The sequence below is a fragment of the Leptopilina boulardi genome, unplaced genomic scaffold, assembly GCF_019393585.1.
Source record: "Leptopilina boulardi isolate dan_hultmark-lab unplaced genomic scaffold, ZJU_Lbou_2.1 LbouV2_310, whole genome shotgun sequence".
Lineage (NCBI taxonomy): Eukaryota > Metazoa > Arthropoda > Insecta > Hymenoptera > Figitidae > Leptopilina > Leptopilina boulardi.
In genome coordinates this window covers 1645286-1672436 of record NW_026137875.1, presented here as the reverse complement: position 1 = coordinate 1672436, position 27151 = coordinate 1645286, and the positions used below count along the sequence as shown (strand labels likewise).

Sequence of the window (27151 nt, the reverse complement as noted above, 5' to 3'; positions counted from 1 at the left end):
TGAATTGTGTATTTTTTCAATATATTTAAATAAACGCGCCATATTTTCACCAATGAGATTGATATTTTCTCCGAGTAAAACGATGATGACCGATTGTTGACGACATACTTTTTTATTTGACAGTTGGTCACTGTATTGTTTGAAGAAAGCTCCAAAATTCCAAATTCATGGAAAATTGTCTAATGCAAAAAAATCTTTTTTTTTTTATTTTGTTTTCCATTGCAGGTGGTTTAGTGACATATAGTGTTTACATTTTCAACAGTGTATTAGAATAATAAAAATAAATGCAATGGAATCAGAGACAATTAGTGATTTGGTGCAAAAAATGGTTATATCCCTTTGTGGAGAGCAAAAACCAGGTAAGGTTATGTTTTTGTTTTATATACATAAAAATATCAATGATTTTAATGCAAAATTACAATGAATTTGATTGAGAATTTTTGTTCAAAATTTTGAATAATTTGAATAAAGTATTTAATATGAAAATAACTGTTTTTTTTTTTTTTTTTAATCAAATATTTGACATTATTTTTTTTGTGTACATTTCAAGAAGACTATAAATAATAATTTCTTTTTTTCCACTTATGTTTATTATATATTTAATTTGTCAATTATTTATCGAATCTATCGTTTAAATAAATATTTTAAATCGTACATTTTTTGTTAGTTTTTTTGTAAGATTTGTAAGATTTTGCTAAAATTGGATTTCGATGTTTTTTATAATTTTGTAAATAAATAAATTCTATTAAAGATGTTGTAAGAAGATTTTTGAGATTCTCATTGGGCGTACTTTCATCAACACAAGGAGTGGAAACAGTACGTGAGGATGAAATAACAATTGCTTCTCAAATAAGAGGGAAATTATCTGCAAAAGATGCTGTACAATTTGATAAATTGCACAATGATTTAAAAGATGGGGTAAAAATTGTCATTACAATATTTATATATACACAAAATTTTTTTTTATGCACTCAGTGAAAAATTATATTTATCTCGGAGGGCAAATAAATATTTATTTTTTTCTAATAAACTGTATTTGCGCTATAAAAAATTTTATTTGTTTTTAATAAAATTTTATTTCTGATAATAAATTTTTTTTTTGGTTAATTAATTTTTTACTTGTGCTGAATTTTTTTTTTTATTCAAAACAAATAAAAAGTTATTTTAGACTCTGAGATAAATATATTTTTATTTAATTCAAATAAATTTTATTTGTGACAAAAAAAACGCAAATAAAATATTTTTCAGGCAGGCCTCGGATTATACGACTTTTTCTGACTTTTTTTTTCGAAAATACGACTTTTTTCGACTTATTTTAATAAAATGCGACTTTTTTGACTTTTTTTTACATTTTTTTATAAAATTTTTTTAAAAAATACGTCTTTTTTCGTATACAATGCAGATCTACTTAAAATTTTCTTTATTTCAATTATTTAATAAATTTTTAACTAAAATTTTTTTCTAAATTATTCTTTATAAATTCAATGAAATTCTTCACAAATTAAATTATCTTAATCTATTTTTTAATTTTATGTTTAATTAATTAAGTTTACAATTTAAAAAAAAAATTAGCAAATAAAATTACATACCAAAAATTTACCCCCATGAAGTTGGCGTCGAAGCTCAGCGCCGAAAATTGTTTTTCACAGAACCAAAAAGGTGAAATATTTTTTTTTTTAATTTTTTGTTCAAATAATGCCTTGAGAAATACTTTTCAAGTTATTATGTGGAACCAAAAACTTTTTAAAAATGATTAGATATTTTTGGTCCTGTGAAAAATAATTTTCGACGCTGAGCGTCGATGCCAATTTCATGGAGGTAAAAATTTGAATTTAAAACTTTTAAAAAATTTAATTATTTTTAAAATTATATTAAACAAATTGTATTTAAAGGGTACATTATTTTAAAGTCCTGTATATAAATAAATAAATAAAATTTTCTATCAAAAACTTTCTGAAATTTAATAATTTCAATTAAAACACTTCCGAAATTCAATAATTTGTAATGTTTTTTTTTATAATATTCTTTGAAAATACAATTATCTCAAAGCAATTTTTTAATTAGAAAATTTTAAAGTTTAATTTTTGTCTTTAATTTTTAAAAAATTATTCAGCAACAGAAATCACCAAAAAAAAATTCCAATTCAAAATCATTTGAGATCAATTAATTTCAAAAGTTTCTATTTAAAACCTTCTAAATTTTAATTATTTCTAAAATTTTCCATCTAAAACTTTCTGAAATTCAATAATTTCAACTATAACTCTTCCGAAATATAATTATTTTAAATTATTTTTATAATATTCTTCGAAAATTTAATTGTATGAAAGCATTTTTTAATTGAAAAATTTTTAAATTCAATTTTTATCTACAATTTCTAATTAATTCTTTATCAACAAAAATCACCAAAAATTTCAATTAAAAAACACTTGAAGTTGAATTAATTTTAAAAATCTGAATTGTATATCTCTGAAGATTCAATTATTTTTAAAAAATGTTATCTCTAAAATCATTTGATAAATTATTTTCAATTTTGTAAAATTTAACAAAACTTGTTTAAAATTTAATTATTTCTAAAAATTTCAAAACTATAACTCTTCTAAAGTTTAATTATTTTTAATAATTTTAATATTTCTTTAAAAATTCAATTATTTAAAAAAGTTTCAAATAAAAACTCTAAAATTGAATTGTTTTCAGAATTTTTTTTTTTTATAAATTTGTTCTACTTAATTAAAATTGAGGAATTAATAAAATTGATTTAATATCTAATAACATTAGTTATTTAAAGTAAAATACTTATTAACTAATTAACTTATTAACTAAATTGAATTAAAATAAAAAAATCGACTTTTTTTGGAATGTAAATCGAATAAAACGACTTTTTTTTGCGCCTTAAATTCGATCCAAGGCCTGCTCAGGGTGTGTTATTTATTTTTTATTTATGTACTCTAAAAAATAATTTAAAAATTTTAACAGCCATTGAAAAATCGACTGAACGTGTTGATTTTTCTTCTTAATTTATGCCAATCAGGAGAGCAAATGAAAGAAAAAGTTTTCTCCTTTCCCGAAATGAGATTGGGTCTAAACTTGCCAATTGCATCGACAAGTGGTAAAAATTATTTTTACAATTGTTAATTTTAATTAATAAAATATTAAAATTCAAATATAAATTACAAATATTATAATACAATAAAAAAAAAAATCGAATAATTGTATTAAAAAAAAATAATTTTTTTTCAGCACATTCTTCGCAATCTTCTTGTTCTCAAGGATTAATTGTTCCATTGGGAAGTGCAGATACAAATTTTCGATGTCTAACGTCAAATATAAGTCGAATTTTCAATGAGGATTGTATTTCTGAAGATATTTTAGTTCAAGATTTGATTTATTCATTCCAAGGTATTGAGGGAAAAGTATTGAAACTCGATTCAAATTTTGGTTTTCAAATTGATCCACTTGCAAAAGTTAATAGATCACAAAAACAAGCACTCTTGAGATTAAGTGAACTTGGTTATTTACATAATGTTGTGAGACGAGGATTGGAACGAATGACCAAAAGTGGAAGTGGACGAGTTGTTGATAGTTTTGTTGCTACAATTCATAAAGAATTGTCAGAATATTATAGATTTATTGCCATAATACAAGAGGAAGTTAATAGGTGAGTAATTATATTTGTTTATTTCAAAATTAATGTTTGAATTTAACTTGATTTAAAATTATGATTTAAAACAAAGAGTCGTTTGTATTAAAAGTTTTTTAACATTTTTTTTCATTTAAATTATTTTTAATATATTTTTTTTACATTTAATTTTATATATATATTCTAAGATTCAAAATTCATCTTTTATAGTACAACCAAATTTTTGAAGTAATTTTTTTTTAATATAATTTTTTTTTTATATATTCACCAAATTGAAAGTTGTTCTGGATATGAAAGAGCGATTAAAAAAAATGTCCGCAATAATATTTTTCTCAAATATTAATATTTTTCAAAATAATTGATAATATTTTAACTGAAACAAATTTGCAACCTTAAAAATTTTTCAGTTACAATTTTGAAAAATCAAAAGTTGTGTTAAATAATTTTACCAAATAACACTTTTCAAAAATTTAATTTAATTTTGAAAAAAACAAAAGTTGTGTTAAATAATTTTACCAAATAACACTTTTCAAAAATTTAATTAAACTTCGATTACTTAAAAAGTGTTTCAGTAGAATACAAGTTATTTTGTATTTTTTTTTTCAACAGTTGAAAATTAAAAACATAACGTTTTTAAAAAAGTTTATCATTTTGTTTAAAAATTTTTCAAATTATGTCTGAAATTCATTTTTTAAATTAAAATTTATTTATTATATACATTTGTTAATGTAAATTTTGTTGTACATTTCAAAAATTTAATTTTTGATTAATATTGTAGCCATCAATCTTTGTCTCAATTCGAAATGCGCAAGTTTCTGTTCAGCATTACACTTTCTAGTTGATGAACAATTGAACAACCCAAGAAATAACCTTTAAAAAAAGAGAGAAAATATTTTATAAAAATTAAAACATTTTTTACAAAAACTTATTTTTTGCATTAAAACGAATCGATTAACCTATATTAAGTTCATATTCTACTGAAATGTATAGAATTTGAGAATTAGAATTTTTTTGAATTTTTGAAAAAAATCGTGTTTTGTATTTTTTAAAATAACTTTTTCCTTTATAGAAATTTTAATTAATTCTTGTCAAAATTGTATTTTTTGGCATTAAAACAAATCGATTGATGTATGTAAAGTTTACATTTTACCAATATTTATAAACTTGATTGCTATTTTTATTTTTAACAAAAAATTGAAATTTTGAATTTTTTTAAAACTAATAATATAAGTGTTGTTTATCATGATGAGGAAGCTAAATGGTTATGAAATAAACAACTTGTTTTTTTATTATTATAGTATAGTATCAGTAGAAAATAATTTATTATAAACCCCCATCAAAAAATGAAAATTTTTCTGGTTTATGAGAAAAAAAAATGAATTTTTTTTTTTAAAAACTTACTCTCGTGCTTTCGGAGAATATTTCAATCCTATATTAGAAAATACTCCTACATTTTCAAAACTATCAGATGTAACATTTTCTGATTTAAATATCTGTTCTTGACACCTTACTTGGAAATCCTTATCCAGACAATTGCTAATACTATTTTCGTACAATGCTACAAAAAAATGAGAGAATTTCATAATTTAATAATTACATAATGATAAATAATTAATTTATAAATATTAATAAATAAAACTTACATAGTCGAGTTACAGCACATAATTTGTTTAAAATTTGACGAATTAAAACTTTAATATCGTCGTCTGTTAGGGAAATATCATCCTTAAGACAATTTTGTATAACATTTAATCCACTTTGAATTATATTCGTGAGATTTAAATCTCCCATACAATTGTCGTCAGTCTTATTTAAAGCATCCTCAATTGATAATTCATGTTTAATTTCTCCAGTTAAATAATTATATACGTCCTTATAAATTTCGTCTATTACATTTAAATTTTCGGCATTATTTTCACATTTTTTATTTATATCATTTGATGTTAAATTATAATAACTATCTAATTGAGCATCTGTATTTGATATACAAACTGTAAAAATTTTATTTCCATTAATTACAAGAAATTAAATACAAGTTTTTTTTTTTTAATTTTATAGTAATAAATAAAAATATAATAAATTATAAAAATTTTATAGAAAATTTCATAATAAGTACATTAATTATAATAATTATTTGTAAATCTTTTATTTTTTTTTTAAATACAAGCCACGGTTTCTACGACTTTTTCTGGCTTTTTATTTAAAAATACGACTTTTTTCGACTTATTTTAATAAAATGCGACTTTTTTTTACATTTTTTTTTTTAATTTTTAAACGAAATACGTTTTTTTTAGTATACAATGCAGATCTTCTTCAAATCTTTTTTATTTCAATTATTTAACAAATTTTTAACTAAAATTATTTACTAAATTAATTATTTTTAATAATTTTAATGAAATTCTTCACAAATTCAATTATCTCAAACTATTTTTCAATTACAATTCTTATAAAATTTAATAATTGTTTATAATTTTTTAAAAAATTAGCAAATAAAATTACTAAAAATGATTTCTAATAAAATCTTTAGCAACAGAAATCACTAAAAATTTCTCTTATTATAATATTATTGTCTGAAATTTAACGCAATCTTTTGAAAATCAATTATTTTTAAAAATTTCAATTGAAAAGCTTCTAAAATTTAATTATTTCTAAAATTTTCCATTTAAAATTTTTTGAAATTTAATAATTTCTATTATAACTCTCCTGAAATTCAATTATTTTTAATGATTTTTAAAATATTCTTCGAAAATTCAACTATCTGAAACCATTTTTCACTTAAAAAGTTTTCAAATTATTGTATTTTTGTCTGCAATTTCTAAAAAATTTTTTAGTGAAATAATAAAAAAATTTTAATTAAAAATCACTTGCAGTTCAATTAATTTCAAAAATCAAAATTTTAAATCTTTGAAAATTCAATTACTTTTAAAAAATTATATCTAAAATTATTTGAAAAATTATTTTTAGTTCTGTAAAATTTAATTATTGTCTGAAAATTAACAAAATTTTTTTGAAATTCAATTATTTCTAAAAATTTCAAACTATAACTCTTCCAAAATTATTATTATTTAAAAAAAAATTTATTTGAAAATAAAACAGAAATATTCGAAATAAATTTTCTTGTTAATATTCTTATAGAATTATTCTCATTACAAAATTAATAAAATGAATTTAATATCTAATAACATAAGTTATTTAAAGTAAAATATTTATTAACCAATTAAATTTTGTTAAAATAAAAAAAAATCGATTTTTTTTGTGCTTTAATTTCGATCCGAGGCCTGAAAATAGATTTTAGTAGGCGAGAAAAATTATTCTTTCCTATGAAAATGTTTTTTTTTACTTATAATAATAATAATAATAATAATATAGAAAAAAAAATAATAATAAATTAACTTACTCAGAAGCCCAGCAGAAAAAGTTGCGATTATAAAAATAATGTTCAACATAATTGTAGATACTTTGCAGTTCAACTATAACAAAATTAATATTTAGATTTCTTTTTATAATCGAACTGTCCCTATTTTTTATTCTTGCTGAGCAAATATATGAGCCAATATATATAATATATTGTGAAATATCGTATTAAAAAATGAAATTTTTTTTTTTTCAATATATATGTATTTGTGAAAATTAAACAATTTAATATTGACATTGTCTATTTCAACAAATGAGGTACAAGATATTTATAAATATAATTGTTAAAATTTTGTTTTTCATGACAATGACTGAATTTACATTTATATTTTTATTTCTGTGGAATTTGAAAACTTAATAATGAGCCTTGAAAAAAAAATTTATGAAAAATTTAATAGTTATGCAAATAGGGAAATCGAGACTCATGTGAGTTTAACACACGAACAAAGCGAGTGCTTAAAACTCATACGAGTCTCAATTTTTCCTATCATTACACAAAATATTTATGTATAGGGATACATACATATTTTGTGTAATGATCTGAAAAGAAATTAAGAAAAAATAGTTTTTATAATATTCAAAAAAAGGCAATAATGATAGTTTAAATTAAACTTTATTTTCATAAAATTTATGTTTTTTAATGTTACATCTTTTTTTTAATTCAGATATTTATTTTCAATATCTGCGTATAAATTGTAAAAATTTAGTTTTTAGTTTTATGTAAATTTAACGTTTTCAAAGTTAGTTAGAATAATTTTATTTAATTTAAGTTTTAACTTTACGTTTTGTGCAATTATTTTGATGTAATAGTAGAAAGATGTAAACCGGAAGTTCGTCCGAAACCGAAAGGTGTGGACTATGAATAAATAAATAAATAAATAAAAATAAAATATAGAATAATTTTAGATCCTAAATAATCTTAGAGAAAAATTGACGATTTTCAATTAACGTAAATTTGGATAAATAAAAATTTTATGATTTTAATTTTGTAAAAGCTTGAAATTTTTTGAAAGAACTATTAAAAAAAAAAAAAAATTTTTTATTTTATTTAAAAATTTTAAATACAAATCTAAAAAAAAATAATACTTTTTTACAATGTAAAATAAAAATTAATTAAAGTAAATAATGATTAAAAATCAATATATTTTTTTTTGTTTAGAGGGCACAGTTCTTTGGGTCTCGAAGGTGTAACACTGTCACATCTTCATCTTTGGGCATTTGATCCTCTACAAACTCTAAAACGTCTCGCGAGCATTGTGAATGTTTGTCAAAGTCAAAAAGGTGGTGCTTTAGCTTCGGCAGTTTATGAATTTAATCATCATGGTGACACTGGTGTTAAGACTCTTGTAAAGAGAATATTAGAAAGTGTTTGTCATCCACTTTATAATATGTTGATGCGATGGATTACTGATGGTGAATTGGATGATCCATATCAAGAATTTTTCATTGAAGCAAGAGCAGATGTTGCCGGCGATAGAATGTGGCATGAAAAATATCAAGTGAGAAATGCAATGGTGCCAACGTTTATCACTAAATCGCAGGCAAAAAAAATTCTTGGCACTGGAAAGAGTATCAATTTTTTGAGAGAAGTTTGCAAAGATTTTACTCCACTCAAGGGAAGAGATATGGAAGCATTCAGTGAGGAAAACGAAAAATATGGTATTTTTTTTTTTTTAATTTTATACTCACAAATTTGTGTTTAATTTTTGAAAAAACGTTTAAACTACAAAATATTTTTGATTTTTTTTTTAAATAAAAAATTTTGAAAAAAATACTACTTTTTTAGTATAAAACTTCTTTTAAAATTGAATTATTTAAAAACGTATTAACAATTATTATTTACAAAATTAATTATTTTCAATCATTTAAATCAAATTCTTGGAAAATTACATTTATTTAAAATATGTTTTAATTAAAAATTCTCTAAAATTCAATTATTGTCTGAAGTTTGTAAAAGCATTTTATTATTTCAAATTTATGAAAATTTCTATTTAAAATACCTTGAAAATCAATTATTATTTAAAAAATTCTACCTTAAACTCTTTTAAAATTTTCTTCGATGAATTAATTATTTCTAATATCTTTCATCAAAATTTTCTGAAAATTTCCTTATTTAAAATATTTTTCAATTCAACCTTTTCTAAAATTCAGTTATTGTCTAAAGCTTATTAAAAAATCTTGCAAAATTCTAATTTGAAAGTTTAATTAAAAATCTCCTGAAATTCAATTATTTTTCAAATTTTTAACTTTAATTCTTTGTTGAATTAAGTAATATTTTTTGAAATTTTAATTATTTCTGAAAAATTTTAATATAAATATCTTCTAAATTCGACTTTTTCCAAAATTTGAATCTAAAATTTTTCGCTAAATTAATTATTTGAATTATTTTAATTTAATTTAAAAAAAAAAATTCATGTCGCCAGTGATAAATAATATTAATTATTAATTATCATTACTCTTAGACTCAATTTCACTATTTTTATTTATTTATTTATTGAAAATTCAATGATTTTAGTTGAAGCTTTTTTCGATATGGATCCCGATGGACAGTTACAAACAATGATGGATGCAGCATACAAAGAAACTTCCACGAGAGTTGTTGAGATATTGACAAAACAATATCATCTTATGGATCATTTACAGGGTATAAAAGGCTATTTGTTACTTGGTCAAGGACATTTTGTTCAGCACTTGATGCATTTGATAGAGTAAGTAGACTATTTTTTTTATGCAAAAAATTTTTAACTATAGAAATATATTTGAAATCAATTTCTTTAGAAAAAATAATAAATGAAAAAAAAAACAATTGAAAAATTAAATTTAAAAAAAAAAATGAATATTTTTCCTTAGACCTGAATTGGCGAAACCAGCAAATTCTCTTTATCCACACAATTTATCATCAATTTTGGAAACAGCTCTTCGTGCAACAAGTACAAAATTAGAGGACGCTGATGTACAAAGACGACTTGATGTTCGATTATTGACATCGTCGGAAAATGAAACCGGTTGGGATGTCTTTGCACTTGATTACAATTTCGATGAACCGATTGGAACGGTAAAAATGAATATTTTACAAAAATAAAAACTTAGTTGTACAATAATAGCATCGGTTGATGGTATTTTAATTTTTTTTTTTGTGAATTAATTGAATTTTTAGATTTTGGAACCATGCCGACAAACGTATCAAACAGTATTTTTTTTACTTTGGCGTGCAAAACGAATGGAGACAATTTTATCGGCAATTTGGAAACAGCAAATAACATCTGCGAAAATATTTAGAAAAATGCCCGAAGTATTGCCAATTCAAAATCATATTCATCTTATAACAAGTAGTATGGTGCATTTGGTTCATCAGATGCAATATTATTTTCTTTTTGAAGTCATTGAATGTTCATGGGATGTTTTTACAACACAATTAGGACAAGCATCGTCTCTTGATGAAATAATTGCAGCTCATAATCATTTTGTCGATTCAGTGAGAAGGGGAACACTTTTAGATGAAAATTCACGGGTAAGTTTATTTATTTTTTTTTTTTTATAATAAAAATATTCTTTCAAACAAGAATATTGAACGAATTTTTTAATTTTAAAACTATTTTTTTAACTATTTTTTATTTTAGTACGATTTTTTCGAATATTTTCCATTTTTTTTTTTAATTATTAAATTAAATTAATTAAAATTAATTTAAAGAATGAAATTAAATGAAAATAAATAAAGACAAAAGTACTTTTGAATTTAAGGAATTAAGAGATCATTTACGATCAGTGTACAGTCCAATTCTTGATTTACAAAATTTGGAAGATACTTTTTTAACACGTGCAATGCAAGAATATGAAGCAAGATTGAAATCGGAAAAAAATATTGTCAATACACATGAACAACTTAATAAATGGGGACGATCGCTTAATACAGATGCAGAAAATATAGAACGACAAAATGCATTTAATAAATATCTTTCAACGCTTTCACGTCAATTAAAAGTTCTCTCTGCAACTTATCAAGTAAGTGTTCATTTATTTTTATTGAGTACACTAAAAATTTTGTAACAAAATTACATCATTTTTTACACTTTCCAATAATTTTCATTTATCTCTCTCTCTCTCTCTCTCTCTTCATCTATAAAATCAATTTAACTTTTTTATATTGATTACATCGCGAAATGTAATTTAAAACATTTTTAATTTCAAGTCGAAGTAAATTAAATTATTTTTTTAAATTTAAACTTCAGTGAAACTAAATTCAAAAAATTAGTTTTTAATTTTAATTAATTTTTTTTTTTTTTTGATTAAATAATAATTTTTAAATTTTTGCAGGATCGTGTGAAAAAGTTTCTCCTAATGTTGGCGTCAGCAGAAAATGTTTCCCTTCAACTTTTAAGCGTTCGATTGGATTTCAATGAATATTACAAAAGCAAAGACAGTCGTTTAGTTGCTCCTTTAACGTATCAACATCGACGGCAAAGCGATCAATCATTTCTCTCTTGCAAGTGACAGTCGTTAAAATTTCATAAAATTATTTTTAAAAATAATTCAATTTCAAATAAAATTAATTTTAACAAATCAATTAATAATACTTGGTCCGAGAGTTTAAGTATTTATCAAGAAATTCTATCGTCTCTTTTATTGAGAATGAAAAATGTTTCAATTAATGAAACAAAATATTCAGCTATTAATGATGATGATAATAATGAAAATTCATTATTTCGTGAAAATTCAAATGTTTCTTGGTTTCGAATATCACGTTTGCATTATTTACCTTTCAATGAAATAAAGGTATCTGAAGAATTGTCAAATGTTGGAAAAATTATTGATATTGAAGGAAAATTAGATTTTTGTGAAAATCATTTTTCTAATATTATTGTAGAAAATTTGGAAAATCATGAAAATATTATTGAATCAAATATTCATGAGAGACAAAAATTATTATCGAGTTCTGTATCGTCGTTGACAAAATTTGAATATTTAAATGAAAATACCTCGTCTTTTGCTAGTGATAATTGTAATGTGGATAAATATTTTTGTGACGATACACAAAGAATTATTAATACCGAGAAACAAAGAAAAAGACGGAGAATTATTTTTTGCTGTCTTGGATAAATTTTCTTTAAAATTGGCAAAATTTAGCGTTTTTTTCTTTTTTTTTGCCAAGTACAAAGTAATTTTATCAAATTTTGTCGGAACAAAATTGAACAAAAGATTTTTGATACTTTAAATTTTCTTGTGAATTTCGTTTCTATAATTTAAGGTATTTTTGAGTAATTTAAAATCAAAAAAGAGGAAAAAAATAGTTAGGCAAATTTTTGAGAAAATTTTAAATTTCGTTTTAATTCCGACAAACATTATTTTAAGTTTCATACTTTCTAAATTCCACTTTAACAACGTTAATTCCATCCACATTGTCATTTATTTATATTATTCGAATAGTTTTAATTATTTTTAGATGCTTTATTAATTACGCGACAAAATATTTAAATTCTCATTGTAAATAATATTCTCGTTAATATTCTAATTCAATTTTTAAATGTAACATTTTTCAAAATAGTACTTTTTCGTCTATTAAAAAAAAAAAAAAAAAAAAAAAAAAAAAAAACTTTATCAAATGAAAGTTTTTTTTCTTCTCATTGTCGATGTAAAAAGAAAAATCATTCAATAGATTTTGCACTGCCTTGCGAAATTTATGTGCATAATAGATAATATTTTGTTAAACTTGTTGCTTCGATGCCATATATAGGAAATAAAATAAAATGCTGTTATAAATTATCAAATAATTTCTTTGATATTTTCTAGTTTAAAATCTGAAAGTGTTATTTTTCGAAAAAAATTTTATTTTTTTTGAAGTTTTTAGTCGTAATATTATTTTAAATTATTTTTTATCTCCTTAAATCGATACTTCCTGAAAAGAGAGATTCTTTTTTTTTTTTGGCACGATCTTCTTTTTTTTCTCTCCCCCATATTTACAACTGCGCATTAATAATCTTTCTTTCTATTTATGGAATTTTTCTGGGTAAAAAAAAGGTGTTTACCTGCTCCGATTATAATATGTTGAAGCGATAAATTTGTATTTCATTATTTTTCCATTATTTTTAAATCTTGCGCAAGTGCGAGCTTTGTTTGAGAGTGTGTATATTCAGAGGGAAATATGCGCACACTCGAATTTGACGGCCATATCCCAGAGTTGCATTTTTATATATCTGAAAAACATAGCGAGCTCTGTAGTTATTATTCCCAAGATAGAAAAAACACTAGACTATATTAATTTTATAGAAAGCAATTTTAAAAAATTTCATTTCATATCACAGGGGAATATTTGTAAAAGAAAGTTTTTTTAAACGATTATTTCTTCCGTTTTTTTTTTCCTCTATAAGAGCAAAGCGGTGACTATAGTGCTCGTGATGAAAATCTTTAGATGAGATGAATTTAGAATTTCTTTTTTTATATTATTAAATTATTAATTTTTTTTTTTTAATTTCTCTTGAGAAAAAAAATTTAAGTCTCCCTTCAGTTTAGATAAAAAAAAAAATAGTCAGGTAGGATTTTTTTTACGTATTTTATTTTTGTAATATTTTATTGTACCAATTTTTTGTATTATTTTATTGTTAACAATTTTTATTGATTTACATTTTGTAATTATTTTATTTATTTAAATATTTTTATTTATCAAAATTTACATGTCTAAATTTATTAAATAATTGAATTTAAATGTTGGAATTTACCAATTTATTAGATTTAAATGTTTGAATTTATTTTATTTATTTAATAATTCAATAATTTATTTTTCATTTATTTAATTCTTTATTCATTAATTTTTTATTATTATTTTTATTTATTTTACTTAATTTTCAAGTCTTCTTCAATTTAGATAAAAAAAAAAAAAATGGTCACAATTTTTTTTACGTATTTTATTTTTGTAATATTTTATTGTGCATTAATATTTGTATTATTTTATTGTTGACTATTTTTATTGATTTATTTATTTACATATTTTATTTATAAATTCATTGAATCTAAATGTTTAAATTTATTTTATTTATTTTCTAATTCGCTAATTTATTTTTCATTTTTTTAATTCTTTACTCCATTATTATTTTTTTTTTTATTTATTTTACTTCAATTTATTATTTTTTTTTATTAAATAAAATTATTTATTGTATTGTACAATTTTTTTTCTATAATCACAATAATTTTTTATTTCATTATTTTGTTTTTGTACATTCTAAAATTTTGTATATTTAAATTTTTGTTTAATTTTTTTTAAGTATAGTATATTAAGGATTTTAATTTTCAAATCTATTTCAATTAATTGAAAATAAGAGTTGAAAAAATTTTTTTTTCAGAGCAATGGTTTTTGTAAAATTGAAAAACTGTGTTTTCGAAGAAAGGAGTTTGGAAATCCAACCTAGTGCGAAAGACAAAAGAATTATTTACTCAATATTCGATGAATTCGATCAATTTAATGACATCAAAATAATAAAGTAAGTTTAAAAAAGAAAAGAATTAAGTAATTGACGAAAAAGCTGAATTTTTATAATAATTAAGAAATTAAAATTTTTTTTCTTTCATAAAAAATTAATTTTAATTAATTAAAAATTAACATTAATAATTTGAAATTTAATGAATTTAAAAAAATTTTAGAAAAAAATAATTAAAACAAAAAAAAAACAGAATAAAGAAAATAAATTTTTATAAAAAATCGTTTTTATAAATTAATTAAAATTTTTTTATTAATTAATTTTTATTTATATTGAAATTAAATTAATTTTAAAAATCATAGAAAAAAATAATAAAAAATAAAGAAAAGCAAAATTTATATAAAAAAAAAAATAATTTTGAAAACAAAAAAAAGATAATAAAATGCAAAAAAGAACATTTTTTTTAAATTAACAATTTTTCTCCCCAGATATCCTGGAAGGTTGGAGTTAAAAGATCGTGAAGTCCATTAAAGAAGCTTACAAAACACTTGACCGACTTAGAAATCCATTCAAAACTTCCGGCTATTTCGCAAAGATGAGTTGAGCATTTTTTTTTTTTCTAAGAAGCTTAAAGTAAATATGTTCCTATTTTTTATTTTTGAAATATAAGGGAACAAAGAAGAAAAAAAAAAAGAATGAGAAAACTCACACATCAAGGAAAAAGATAGCGCAGGGAGCATTTTTTCCTCTCCCTTTAACCCTCTCTTATAGTAATAATAATAATAATAATAGTAATAATAAGTGAGGAGAGGAAATGGAACACTCTGAAATTATTGGTGTCCGAAAAAAGAAAGCCGAATGGACAAAGAATCAAAAAAACGAATCACCCGACGAGATAAAGAATGGGAATGATGCGGGCGAATTATTGAAAGTAGAAGAATGTAATAAAGAAGAAAATGCCGAAAGCTCGGATAGCGATGCGGAAACGGAACCGGCCCGCAGCTTTCATCGCAAGCTCAGTACCAACAAAGAGATCAAAGACCCGGTGAGTTTACTTTATCATTCATTCTTTCATTGTTTTTTTTTCTTTTTTTTTATATAAACCAACTTTTTTTTTTTTTTAACAATAGATCACGATTCTTTATAGGATATCAAATTAATTCTTTCGGTATTTGGAAATATAGCAAATTCTTTTTCTTTTGGAAAATTTAAAAAAATTTGTTTCTCGATCATTTGTTGATTTTTTATTTCAAAACTATATATATGTTCGTGTTTATTTTCTATTTTTTAATTTATAATAAAATTTAGTGGAATATAATGGAAATAATTGTTTCGCGCTTTGAACTATAATAATTGTAAGAAACAAAAAATTATAGGTTATGTTTTACTTTATCTTATATGCGATTAAAAGTTTCTAAGTTTTCTTTTGTATAAGAAACGAAGTCAACAATTTTCATGAATTTTTTCGTGTTTTATAACCTTAAAATTTATCTCAAGAGTGTGATTTTTGTAAATGCATTAGCTAAGTGTGAAATTCAGTATAAAGGTAAATTCTAAAAAAAAAAAAATACATAAGCGTAAGTATCTCAGGTTCCATGAACTTTTTTTTAGTACATTTCTCTTGATAACTAGTAATATTTATTATTATTATTATTTTCTTTTTTCTTATACGTTGTCCTTACAAGCTTTGCGAGGAGAAAAATTTTTTTTTTTTTAACTAGACCCTGTTATTATTTGACGATGCAAATTATAAATTATTAAAATTATCGTAAAGAAAAGTTTTAAAAATATAGGTAACAAAATATTCTGCTTAGGAAGAAAAATTTACAAATGCGTTTTGAACATTATTTTAATAAATTAAATTAAATTATAATTTTAATTTAATAATTAAATTTTATTTAACAATTAAAAATTTTAATTATTTATTTCCTAATAATAGTTTTTTTTCTCAATGAAAATATTACATAGGGTCAGTTGGGGTAAATTAGGGACAAGAGTTTTTGGAGCTTAATTTACAGTTTTAAAATTAAGTTCAACGTCAATATTTTAACTTCAGATCACCTGCAAGAGGTTTTGAGTATTGCCAAGCTTTTATCTTGACAATTGGCAGCAAGATAAAAAAAGTTATCGCTCAATGCAGAAAAACATGAAAATCAAAGTCAAACTGTTTTAGTATTTTATCGAGCATTTCAAAGAAAACAGACTTAAAAATCATACTAAATTTTTTTCTTATTCCTTATGACTCCTATAACAGAAATTCACTTGAGTTTTTGATTTTTCTTAATTTGGTTAATAATGACAAGCTGTCCCCATTTACCCTGAGTTTTCAAATTTTTGGGGTAAATGGGGACAGCTTGTCATTATTAACCCCTTCGCTGTGTAGCAGAAATAAAGCTTCCGTGCCCCGTATGTGGTAAAAAAAATTTTTTAAAAAAAAACTTGATGTTACCATACCTAAGAATACCCATTGACAAGTTTATCGTATTGTGTCTACTTATTTTTTTCTAGATGCTACTATAGCGGTCATACACACTGGTGGCACGATATTTTTATGCCTCTATAGAGGTCAATAACAGTGAAGGGGTTAACCAAATTAACAAAAATCAAAAATTCAAGTGAATTTCTGTTATGGGAGTCATAAGGAATAAGAAAAAAATTTGGTATGATTTTTAAGTTTGTTTTTTTTCAAATGCGAGACAAAATACTGAAATTAAAAAAAATAAAAAAATTTCAATTGGTTCAACTATTATATATCGACTACAAATGTTTTTCAAGTTTTTTCATCCCGTAATACAGTAATATACTTAAGGAAACTTTTTTCTTAAAACATTCTTAGAAACTATGCTGTACCCATTTACCCCGAATTTTATGAAATTTTCTAAATTTTGGGGTGCGATTCCAGGTGAGATTTTGACTTTTTCGGAGTAGGTTAACCGATTGCAATGAAACTTTGGAATTTTGTTATATATAGTAAGACTAATCTTTAAGGCCAGGTCCAAGTGAGGCAGCGCCATCTACAATGAAACTAAAATTTTGGAAAATTTTCAACAGCCTTTTCTTGAAAACAAGATGGTAAAATGCTTTTTCCTTTATGGATAATTGATTATTGGCAAGATATACACCAGCTAAAACTTTTTTTGAGTTAAAATAATAAAAAAAATGTCATGTCAATAAATTAAATATGAGCACTTTTTTCACAAAAACTGTAACAGTACTTTCTCAGAAATTACAATCAAAAATGCAATTTCCATTTGGAAAATTAATAAACGCTAAAAAATACACGACCTAAGATTTACCAATCACGAAAATAACAAAAAAAAATTTTATTAAATATTTAACATATTGATACTGCTTTACTGATTGTGACAGCCCTTTGGTAGATTATGTACTTCAGGTGGTTAGCAACAGCGCCAATCTCCTCCTTTCGGCAAATCTGCGAAACGTCTGGTGACATACATAACCTGCCAAACGGCTGTCATAATGAGTAAAATATGTTATGTTAAAATACTTTTTTTTTGTTATTTTCGTGATTGGTAAATCTTAGGTCGTGTATTTTTTAGCGTTTATTAATTTTCCAAATGGAAATTGCATTTTTGATTGTAATTTCTGAGAAAGTACTGTTACAGTTTTTGTGAAAAAAGTGCTCATATTTAATTTATTGACATGATATCTTTTTTATTATTTTAACTGAAAAAAAGTTTTAGCTCGTGTATATCTTGCCAATAATCAATTATCCATAAAGGAAAAAGCATTTTACCATCTTGTTTTCAAGAAAAGGCTGTTGAAAATTTTCCAAAATTTTAGTATCAATGTAGATGGCGCTGCCTCACTTGGACCTGGCATTGAAAAAAAATAAACCCGCAAATATTACCTTTTAAAGGAAGAAATTTACGTAATTTGTGAACAATAGCGATTTTGTCCCCATTTTCCCCAACTGACCCTATGTGAAATGTTTTAATTATAATATCTAGGTTACCTTATTAAATTAATTCGAAGAGTATAGATTTCGCTGAGCAATTTAACATCATTTGATTATTATTATTACTATGTTGTTATTTTAAATTCTAACAGCTTGTCAATATATTGCAGTTTCCAATTCAATGCGGTTAACTTTGAAGTTCAAATGTCAAAAAAAAAAAAAAATAATAATTACAAGTCATATAATACAAACGTTAAAAAAATGTGCAATAAAAAAACAAAATTTTATTTAACTACAAATATTGTAGGATTTTTGAAGGAAGATTTTTCTTTAAAAAAAAATTATGATACAATAAATAAAAAAATATAATATAATAAGATATAATAAATTTTATAATAACAATCGTCAGTAATATCTATACATTTAGTTTTGTGTCCATATTTTTAAAAATGTTTGTATAATTTACAATATTTGACTATTTTTATTAAGAAGAAAGAATAAAAAAGTGCTATAAGAAAAATTAAAAGTTAATCACAAGTAGGGTCTGTTGGGGTAAATGGGGACAAAATCGCTATTTTTCACAAATTACGTAAGTTTCTTCCTTTAAGGCCATGTGGGAAATACCCATGTTACCCCCATGCAAAAAATATGGTATCGTATTTCCAAATTTTCTCTAAAATGGTAAAGAATTTTTGGTTGAAATTTGTAAAATATGATAGAGAATAGCATTCAGAATGGCGCTGTTCTCGGTTTAAGGCCAGGTCCAAGTCGAGTCAGCTGTTCCTTTGAAGTTTCAATGGAACAGCTGACACGACTTGGACCTGGCCTTAAAGCACAATTTTGCGTTTAATTATTAAAAATAAAAGTTTGGAAATTCACATTTTTGAACTAAAGTTGAAGTCATCATGGCGGGGGTACACACAGACGTTGCGTGAATGTATCAGTGGTCCAGGAACTAGCGCCAATTCGAGTTAGTGGCCGCTCAAAGGAATAACAAAAACCTACTAACTCCACTATTAATTACTTTTTTAAATTATTTCGCATTCACTTACAGTAAATAAGTAGAACAGCCCAGTTCCTTCAACTCTTTTTTATCATTCCTCAAAATTTCAACCCGAAATTTCTTCTCATTTCCGAGAATACTTGAAACTACCAAAAAGTGTCTTTGTCTCACATGGCCTTAAAAGGTAATATTTGCGGGTTTATTCTTTTTTAAGTTGTTATTTACATTCCCATGATTAATTTTATGCAGCAGAAAAAATTTAGATAAGCTTTAAACGCATGAAACTGACTGTCCCCATTTACCCCATTTAGAAAATTTCCTAAAATTTGAGGTAAATGGGGACAGCATAGTTTCTAAGAAAGTTTTAAGAAAAAAGTTTCCTTAAGTATATTACTGTATTACGGGATGAAAAAAATTGAAAAACATTTGTAGTAGATATTATATAATAGTTGAACCAATTTAAATTTTTTTATTTTTTTTAAATTTCAGTATTTTGTCTCGCATTTGAAAAAAACAGACTTAAAAGTTATACCAAATTTTTTTTTTATTCCTTATGACTCCCATTTTTGTTAATTTGGTTAATAATGACAAGCTGTCCCCATTTACCCCAAAAATTTGAAAACTCAGGGTAAATGGGGACAGCTTGTCATTATTAACCAAATTAACATTTTTATAGAACGATAATAATTAAAGGTTCCTCTTTGCCAAAGAATTTCAGAGACCGTTGAACACTCTTAAATTGTATATTTTTTTCACAATTAATGTTTAAAGAAAATGTGCGCAGTTGATATAACCTTAAAGCACCAAATTTTTTTTTATTTGTCTCATTAATATGTAGGTTTATTTGAACAAATTGTTGTTTATTTATTGAAACATAATAATATCTCGAAACGGTTTTCTTAGTTTCTTTTCAAATGACCTGCAGAATTTTTAAATGTTTATTTCACTTCCTGTAAAAACAGTGAATTGGCGCTTGACCCGTTCTGTTATTCTATACCCAATTTAATTACTGATTCAAATAGTAAAATTATTTGTAATAATTTTTCTTGTTAAAAATAACTAATAATTAGTTAAATTTACTTTTAGGTTATGTTAAAATGATCAAATATTTCTGTTATAACTAATTCAATAACTCCATTTTTTAAAGTTATTTTTATACTCAATGTTAGTAGTTTTTTACTAATTGCTGAAGTAGAAAGTTAGCAAAAAGTTATTAATTAAAGAGTTCAAGCTCATCCAATTTATTTAGTCCGCTTTTCATTAATAATTTTCAAAAACAGAAAAATACTTTAAAATTAAATTTATAATAATTAAAAAACAAAAATTGGTTTAAAAATTAAGTTTACTTTTTTTGTTTATTATTTATTAGAATTGATGTTTTGATGTATCTTTATGTTTTTCGGCCTCAGGAATCCAAAAATCATATTTTTAAAAAATGTCGTTCCGTGTGTGTGTATGTATATATATATATATACACTACATTTTCATAAATATCTCGAGTACTATAAGAGCTAAAGGGATAAATTTTTTTAAAATATTGTACGTCTTACTGAAGGACAAATAATGAGAGTACTTTGACCCATATTAATAAAGATTAACTATTATTTTTTTGCATTTAAAAATTTTTGAAAAAAAAATAAGTTAAGTATTAAAAATATCGTTTGTTATAATATTACTAATACTTATATAACAATATTGATTCCGAATAATCAATTGTATTAATTCAATTTTTTTAAAAAATAAAATTTAAATTTTGGTAGGTTGAAATTTTACCTGTCCCTGCTCTTAAGGAACCAGACTTTAAAATAATGAGGTTAATAAAAAAAAGTAAATTCCTTTGTTAAAAAATTATTTAAAAATTAGCCGTGTTTACTTATATTTTTTTTTATAAAAATTTATTTTGCTAACCTAAATTTAGAAAAAAGTTTTGTCAACGTCGAAATGTCATTGTCTCCAAATGTCAGTTGAAATGGCATATAGTTTTCACAACTTTACCGGAACGGCATTGTCTTTTTTTTAGTGCTACCGCGAATAGGTATTCTGGTATTGTTATCAGCTTGTCATCCAAATGGCAAGTTTATCAACACTTTTTCGAAAGGGCATAGTTCTCCATCCAAATGACGATATAAAAGATTTAAACAATTTAAAAAATTGTTAAAATTTTTTTTTCTGTTTTTAATAAATTTGTCCAATTGCCCAATAAATTTACAAATTAACAATTTATTAAAAAAAAACATAAATTTGCTTCCTCTTTTAATTTTAATTTAATTTGTCATATATATATTTTTTGGTACAATTTGTACTTTATACGCAGTTGTACATAAATTTTATCTAATAAAAAAAAATTCTTTCGCATAAAAATAGTATGGTAGTTATATATCAATAGTATATAGACACGAAAAAGTGAATTTTTTTTTAATTAAACCTTGACCAGAAAAAAAATTGGAAATAATTTGAGATTAAAATTTCATTAATGTACATATATATAGGACTTAGAATTGAGAAAAATTGTAAAAATCGACCACTTATATAAATATGCAATGTGAAATTGAAATTCTGAGAATATATTCTATTGTTGTCGGGAGTATCGTAAGGATAGAATAGTGAACAGTTTGTGGGGTTTATTTCACATCTACACCTTTTATTTGAGGCCTTTATATATATATGCGGGTGGGAGGATTTTCATTAAGACTGCACTTGGCCCATTTCTCGCGTCGTCTTCCAATGTACACTCATCGTAACGAAGTGTTCGTCTCAAAATGAGGGCACAAACTGAATTTTCTAGAGCGTGATGATCTCTCAAGTCCAAATGCTTTTTGACATTCACTCTAAAAAATTAGTTCCTATTCAAAATTTCCTCTCTCCGGAAATAAGCCGTTTTTTAAACTCATTTTCCAAGGAAAATGAGATTGAAGACTTTCAAAAGACTTGTCTTTTCATTTCAAAGTTTTTCATTTTATATATATATATATATATATATATATATATATATATATAATGTATTAGTATATTTAAAATAAAATAATAATAATTTATTTAAATTTTTCCTTTGAAAAGGGGATATTTTTTGAAAAAAGTTGCTTAATAGTTTTCTTTTCAAAAAATAGATACTTTAAAAAAAATTGCGACACCCTCTTTTAACATTCTCAATTTTTAACGTCAAAATGTAAAATTTAGAGTCGCCTTATTTTGACCTATAAATCTCAAAAGTTTGAATTATAACAAAAAATTGAATTTGTAAAAGTTCCAATTACTGAGAAAATTACCAAAAATCGAATTTTTAGAAATTTAAATTTATCAAAAGATAAAATTATTACAAATTCAAATGTCTAATTGATTGAATTTTCAAATGTTCGAATTATCAAAAGATCGAAAATTTTGACTCATGTGAGTTTACTTTCTATGTTTTATATAGCCATAGTGGATTCTATTGGTGCGCAAAATTTGAAAATTCTATATTAATTTTGAATTTCGCGCGTCAATAGAATTCATTGTGACTATATAAAACATAGAAAGTAAACTCACATGAGTTAAAATTTTCGATCTTGTACTTTAATATATTTTATTAAAAAATTAATAGATTTATATTAACATTTACTAATAATTGTAGAATTGTAAAAATTAATTAAAGCTATAATTCATACTATTTTAATTTTCGTGTACTTTCACTAATTATTATTTAATTACATCAAAAAGTCATGTCACGCAAAGGTAGCGCTCCTAGTGTTCACTATCGATAATACTAAACGTCGTAGAGTCTTAAAATAACAAAAAATTAAGTGCAAAAATCACTGCAATTTTGACACACTTACCCTAAAAATTTTACAAAATAAATTGTTTATTGCTATATTTTTGAAATTTTAACAATTTTGAATTTGTCTTTAAATATAGGCTCAAAAGAAAGCTTTAATTTTTCTCAACAAAAGCTGTATATTTCGAAATGTACTAAAAACAATTAACAGTGTAAGAACTAATATAAATCCGTCCTTCATACCATATATATATATATATATATATAGGGGGAACGCAAACGGACGAACTTTTCTAACTCCGTACAATGTTTCTGAGTTAATTAATTGTTTTTGGCCCATCTTGAAACTTACAGCTTATTTTGTCGAAAAAAATTCAAGCTTTCTTTTGAATCTGTTATATATAAAAAGAAAAATTAAAAATATCCAAATTGTAAAAGAACTTTATTTTACAAAATTATATTTAGGTTTTAATTATTTAATTTTTTAATCTCATTATAAATTGCTCATTTATTTTTAAATCAGTCTGATTTATTGATATATTTAATGTCTTCTATATTATTACGCTTTACATTGTTTTTACTTTATCTTTTATTTCATTGCTATAAAATTATTAAATTGAATATAAATTCATTGAATTTATAATATAAATTATATAATATATAATAATATAAACAATTATAAATAGCAATTAAACATTTATTCTAAATTTATTTCATTGTGAAATATATATATAATAATTACAGAGAAGAAATTTAGGAAATTTTGGGAAAACGATAATATATATACGCGTAGATAAATCACTTCGCCAAATTTTCTATTTAATTGTTGAACAATTGTTCTATTTATCAGAATAATTAGTTACTCGTTTACTATGCCATATAATTCTGGGTTGGGAACTTACATCTATATATATTCATATATATAATGCATAATTATTAATGATGTTCGCGGGGACTTGGGTCACATGAGTTATGGAGCAATTGCATAATTAAATTGGATGATACACTTTTCTTTCATTAAAAGCGAGGAAGCGTCGACCAATTAGCTAATTAAAATGTAATTGTTGTCCAGCAGTACGCGCCTTTATTCCGAGTCTAATTATATTACTTTATCAACTTTCAAATTATATTTAGGCGAGACTTAGACGTTGAAAATTTTATTATCCACGCGGCGCAAAGAAATGCAATTTAATTCACTGAGAAGTTTGATATAATATGTGTATATATATATATATACATATATATACTCCTAAACATTTAAGCTCGCATTTAAGAATTTATTTTTCATTTTATTAAACTTTCAGTTCTCAAAAATTGATGGTTTTCAATTTTTTTTTTTTCAAATTTTTATCTATTTGGGGTAAATGCAAAACAGAAGAACTTGCAGCGAACCACAATATTTGTCGGAAAGAATAATTTTTGGTACACTATTGATTATATGCATCGTCTATTCAAGTTATTTTTATTCAATAATTTGTTGACATCAGTTTTCGACCAGCTCCTGAAATTTCAACTCCCGCACAACTTGTGAAATCAAATTTGACACCAATGATGGAATATGGATTGCACTCTACATTACCATATAGTTCAACCTCTAACCTTAGGCAATGGTTAGAAAAATCCACTGAATTTACACATGGAGATGTAGAATATTGTCTAAAATTCTTGGCTGCACTGAGAAAAAAATGCTATTGAATTAATGAAATATTAGTTTGTCACATCAAATGGCATATTCAATATCGTCCCGTGTGGAAAAGGGGCCGTCCATAAATTACGTTACCTATTTAAGGGGGGGGAGGGGGTCAAAAAATCTAAAAAAATGCATTTAACGCAATGGTAACGAGGGGGGGGAGGGGGTCTAAAAAGAATGAAGAAGTGGTAACGTAGTTTATGGACGGCCCCAATCTGGTCAAGACTGGGTTTCCCAATGTCCAAGGTGGGCAACCCAGACAACGCCCAAACTGGGCGCGTAACGCTGATCCCAAAGATTTCCCAAGGTTGGGAAATCCCAGCTGGGGCCAGATTGAATATTCTATTTTTATTTATAATTGTTAATTAATAATTATATAAATAATTTAACAACAAAAGAGTAAATTAAATGAATAAATATGATTTCCTTTTAAATTAAATTGTATTAAAAATGACGACTAACAAACAAATTGGCTTTTGGAAAAATCTCCAAACGGCATATAAATTAAATATAAATATAATTAACTAGTTTTATTATTTCTCTAGTTTTTTTTATTTATTTATAACAGAATATTAAATTAAATTTCAGTTTGGGAATATACTTTGGGAAATCCCCGTTGGGGCCAGGTTGGGTTGACCCAAACTTTGCCCAAGTACAATGAAAAACAAAATTTTTTTTTAGCTTTCCACAGTTGCGCTTTTTTGTGTATTTGTTCATCATATTATTTAAATAATAATTTAATTAACTTAATTCTTTTATTTCTTTATTTTTCAAACTTTGGAAAGCCAAGTTGGGCCCAGATTGGCGCCCAGTCTCACAATTTTTAAGCTTGACGCAACGATTTTTAGTATGTTTTTATGAAAATTTAAAAAAAACAAATGAATGTTAATGGAAAAAGGTTATATTTGTTGAAAAAATGCTTAAATTCTGTAAACCGTACTAAAAAAATTGTAAATAGTAATTTAAAAACTAAAAATACCACTTTCGCAGATAGGGGAAAAAATTCTTCAATCATCAGACGAAGCTGAAGTACCCAACGTTTATATCAACGATTTTTAAAGAAATAATTTTTTAAAATAAAAAATTCTATAATTTTTTGCCTAAAAATTATTTTTTTATAATTTGTTGATTAATAAAAATTACAAGAAATATTTTTTAGACAAAAAATTATAGAATTTTTCATTTTAAAAAATTATTTCTTTAAAAATCGTTTATATAAACGTTGCGTATTTCAGCTTCGTATCATCAGAGATTGTAATGCAAAAAAAAAAATTAAAAATCGAAAGTGTCTCTTTTGAGAAAACTCACTTTATAAGTATAAGTAATTTCAACTTTTTTGTTGCTTCTGTTATAGGTACGTTATTTTTGAGGACATATTTGAAAAATTTGAAAAAAAATGAACAAATTTTATATATAGCATAATTTTTAATTTCTTAGTACAATAGATTAAAAAATGTTCCAAAAACACACTTTCTTCGTTGACGTTAAATTTCAAAAAATCATAACTTCCTTCATTTTCATCAAATAAAAAAATAAAAAAATACGTATTTCCTTATTTTTCATATAAATTTCGAAAAAAAATGTTTCGGACAAAAAAAAATTTTCAATGAAAATTCCCCATAGAATGCCCCATATTAATGAATAAAATAGAAAATCTTTTTTTTTCTTTCATTGTAAATTCATTTTGTTTTTTAATATTAAAAAAAAGTTTATAGGGTCAGTCGGGGTAAATCCGAACGGGGGGTAAATCCGAACGCTAATTATTTCAGCTTAATTAAAATTTTTAAAAATAAGTTCGATATGGGAATTTTTACCTCAGATCCTCTTGAAGAGATTCTAAGTATTATCCCATTTTTTGTTTGTTAATTAGCAACAGCATAAACAAAGATAACAAGTATTGCAAAAAAGATTGAAAATCAAAGATGACACTCTTTCAGTATTTTGTCTCGTATTTGAAGAAAAAGAAGCTAAAAATTCATTTTATTATTTATAATTGTTTGTTATGAATACTAGAACAGAAACTATATTTGATTTTTACCTTCTGTAAAATTTTATTAATAATATCAGACCGTTCGTATTTACCCAAGAAAATTGGAAAACTGGGGTAAATCCGAACGGTATTTTTAATAATTTTTTTTTACATCAAAGCCACACAAAATTGTTTTTATTTGATTACACTATTATTTTAACATTATAAAAGTACATAGAAAAAAGTTTTTCTTTCTATACGTATCCTCGTTAGTAATTAATAAGCAGAAACTTAATCTCTGTTCTCTCGAAGGAGTGTTTCAATTTTTTTGCCAAATGGTTTGTTGAAAAAAGTTTTTC

The 27151-nt window shown here is 23.6% G+C and overlaps 3 protein-coding genes across 6 annotated transcripts in view; 2 read left to right on the top strand and 1 right to left on the bottom strand.

The window, feature by feature from the left end:
- Positions 1-115: 115 nt before the first annotated feature.
- Positions 116-11611, top strand: LOC127283788 (gamma-tubulin complex component 3). Its single transcript, XM_051308881.1, has 10 exons — positions 116-359; positions 752-918; positions 2974-3106; positions 3238-3655; positions 8211-8710; positions 9567-9759; positions 9902-10106; positions 10209-10562; positions 10793-11053; positions 11366-11611. Exons 1-10 carry the CDS (start codon positions 290-292, stop codon positions 11540-11542), a joined length of 2478 nt encoding a protein of 825 aa, XP_051164838.1. The 5' UTR covers positions 116-289; the 3' UTR covers positions 11543-11611.
- On the bottom strand, positions 4321-7170 carry LOC127283789 (uncharacterized). The gene is made up of 4 exons (XM_051308883.1): positions 7035-7170; positions 5281-5628; positions 5039-5195; positions 4321-4507 (listed from the first exon to the last, which is right to left on the bottom strand). Exons 1-4 carry the CDS (start codon positions 7081-7083, stop codon positions 4393-4395), a joined length of 669 nt encoding a protein of 222 aa, XP_051164840.1. The 5' UTR covers positions 7084-7170; the 3' UTR covers positions 4321-4392.
- Positions 11612-14385: 2774 nt separating the features above from the next.
- The window catches only part of LOC127283781 (diacylglycerol kinase eta), a 179970-nt gene continuing 167204 nt past the window's right edge, over positions 14386-27151 (top strand). For all 4 annotated transcript variants that reach the window (XM_051308870.1, XM_051308867.1, XM_051308868.1 and 1 more), the window contains exons 1-2: positions 14386-14523; positions 14949-15505. In XM_051308870.1, the coding sequence (XP_051164827.1) occupies positions 15275-15505 (231 nt within the window). In that variant the 5' untranslated portion in view covers positions 14386-14523; positions 14949-15274. The remainder of the gene's footprint in view (positions 14524-14948; positions 15506-27151) is intronic.

Bases quoted from the DNA above. Each gene is read 5' to 3' on its own strand.
- LOC127283789 (XM_051308883.1), bottom strand. From the start codon at position 7,083: ATGTTGAACATTATTTTTATAATCGCAACTTTTTCTGCTGGGCTTCTG. The intron at 5,629-7,034 runs GTAAGTTAATTT...AAATTTTTACAG, and splicing joins TTTTTCTGCTGGGCTTCTGA to TTTGTATATCAAATACAGAT. The intron at 4,508-5,038 runs GTAAGTTTTTAA...CTTTTTTTAAAG, and splicing joins TATTCTCCGAAAGCACGAGA to GTTATTTCTTGGGTTGTTCA.
- LOC127283788 (XM_051308881.1), top strand. From the start codon at position 290: ATGGAATCAGAGACAATTAGTGATTTGGTGCAAAAAATGGTTATATCC. The intron at 8,711-9,566 runs GTATTTTTTTTT...CAATGATTTTAG, and splicing joins TGAGGAAAACGAAAAATATG to TTGAAGCTTTTTTCGATATG. The intron at 9,760-9,901 runs GTAAGTAGACTA...ATTTTTCCTTAG, and splicing joins CACTTGATGCATTTGATAGA to ACCTGAATTGGCGAAACCAG.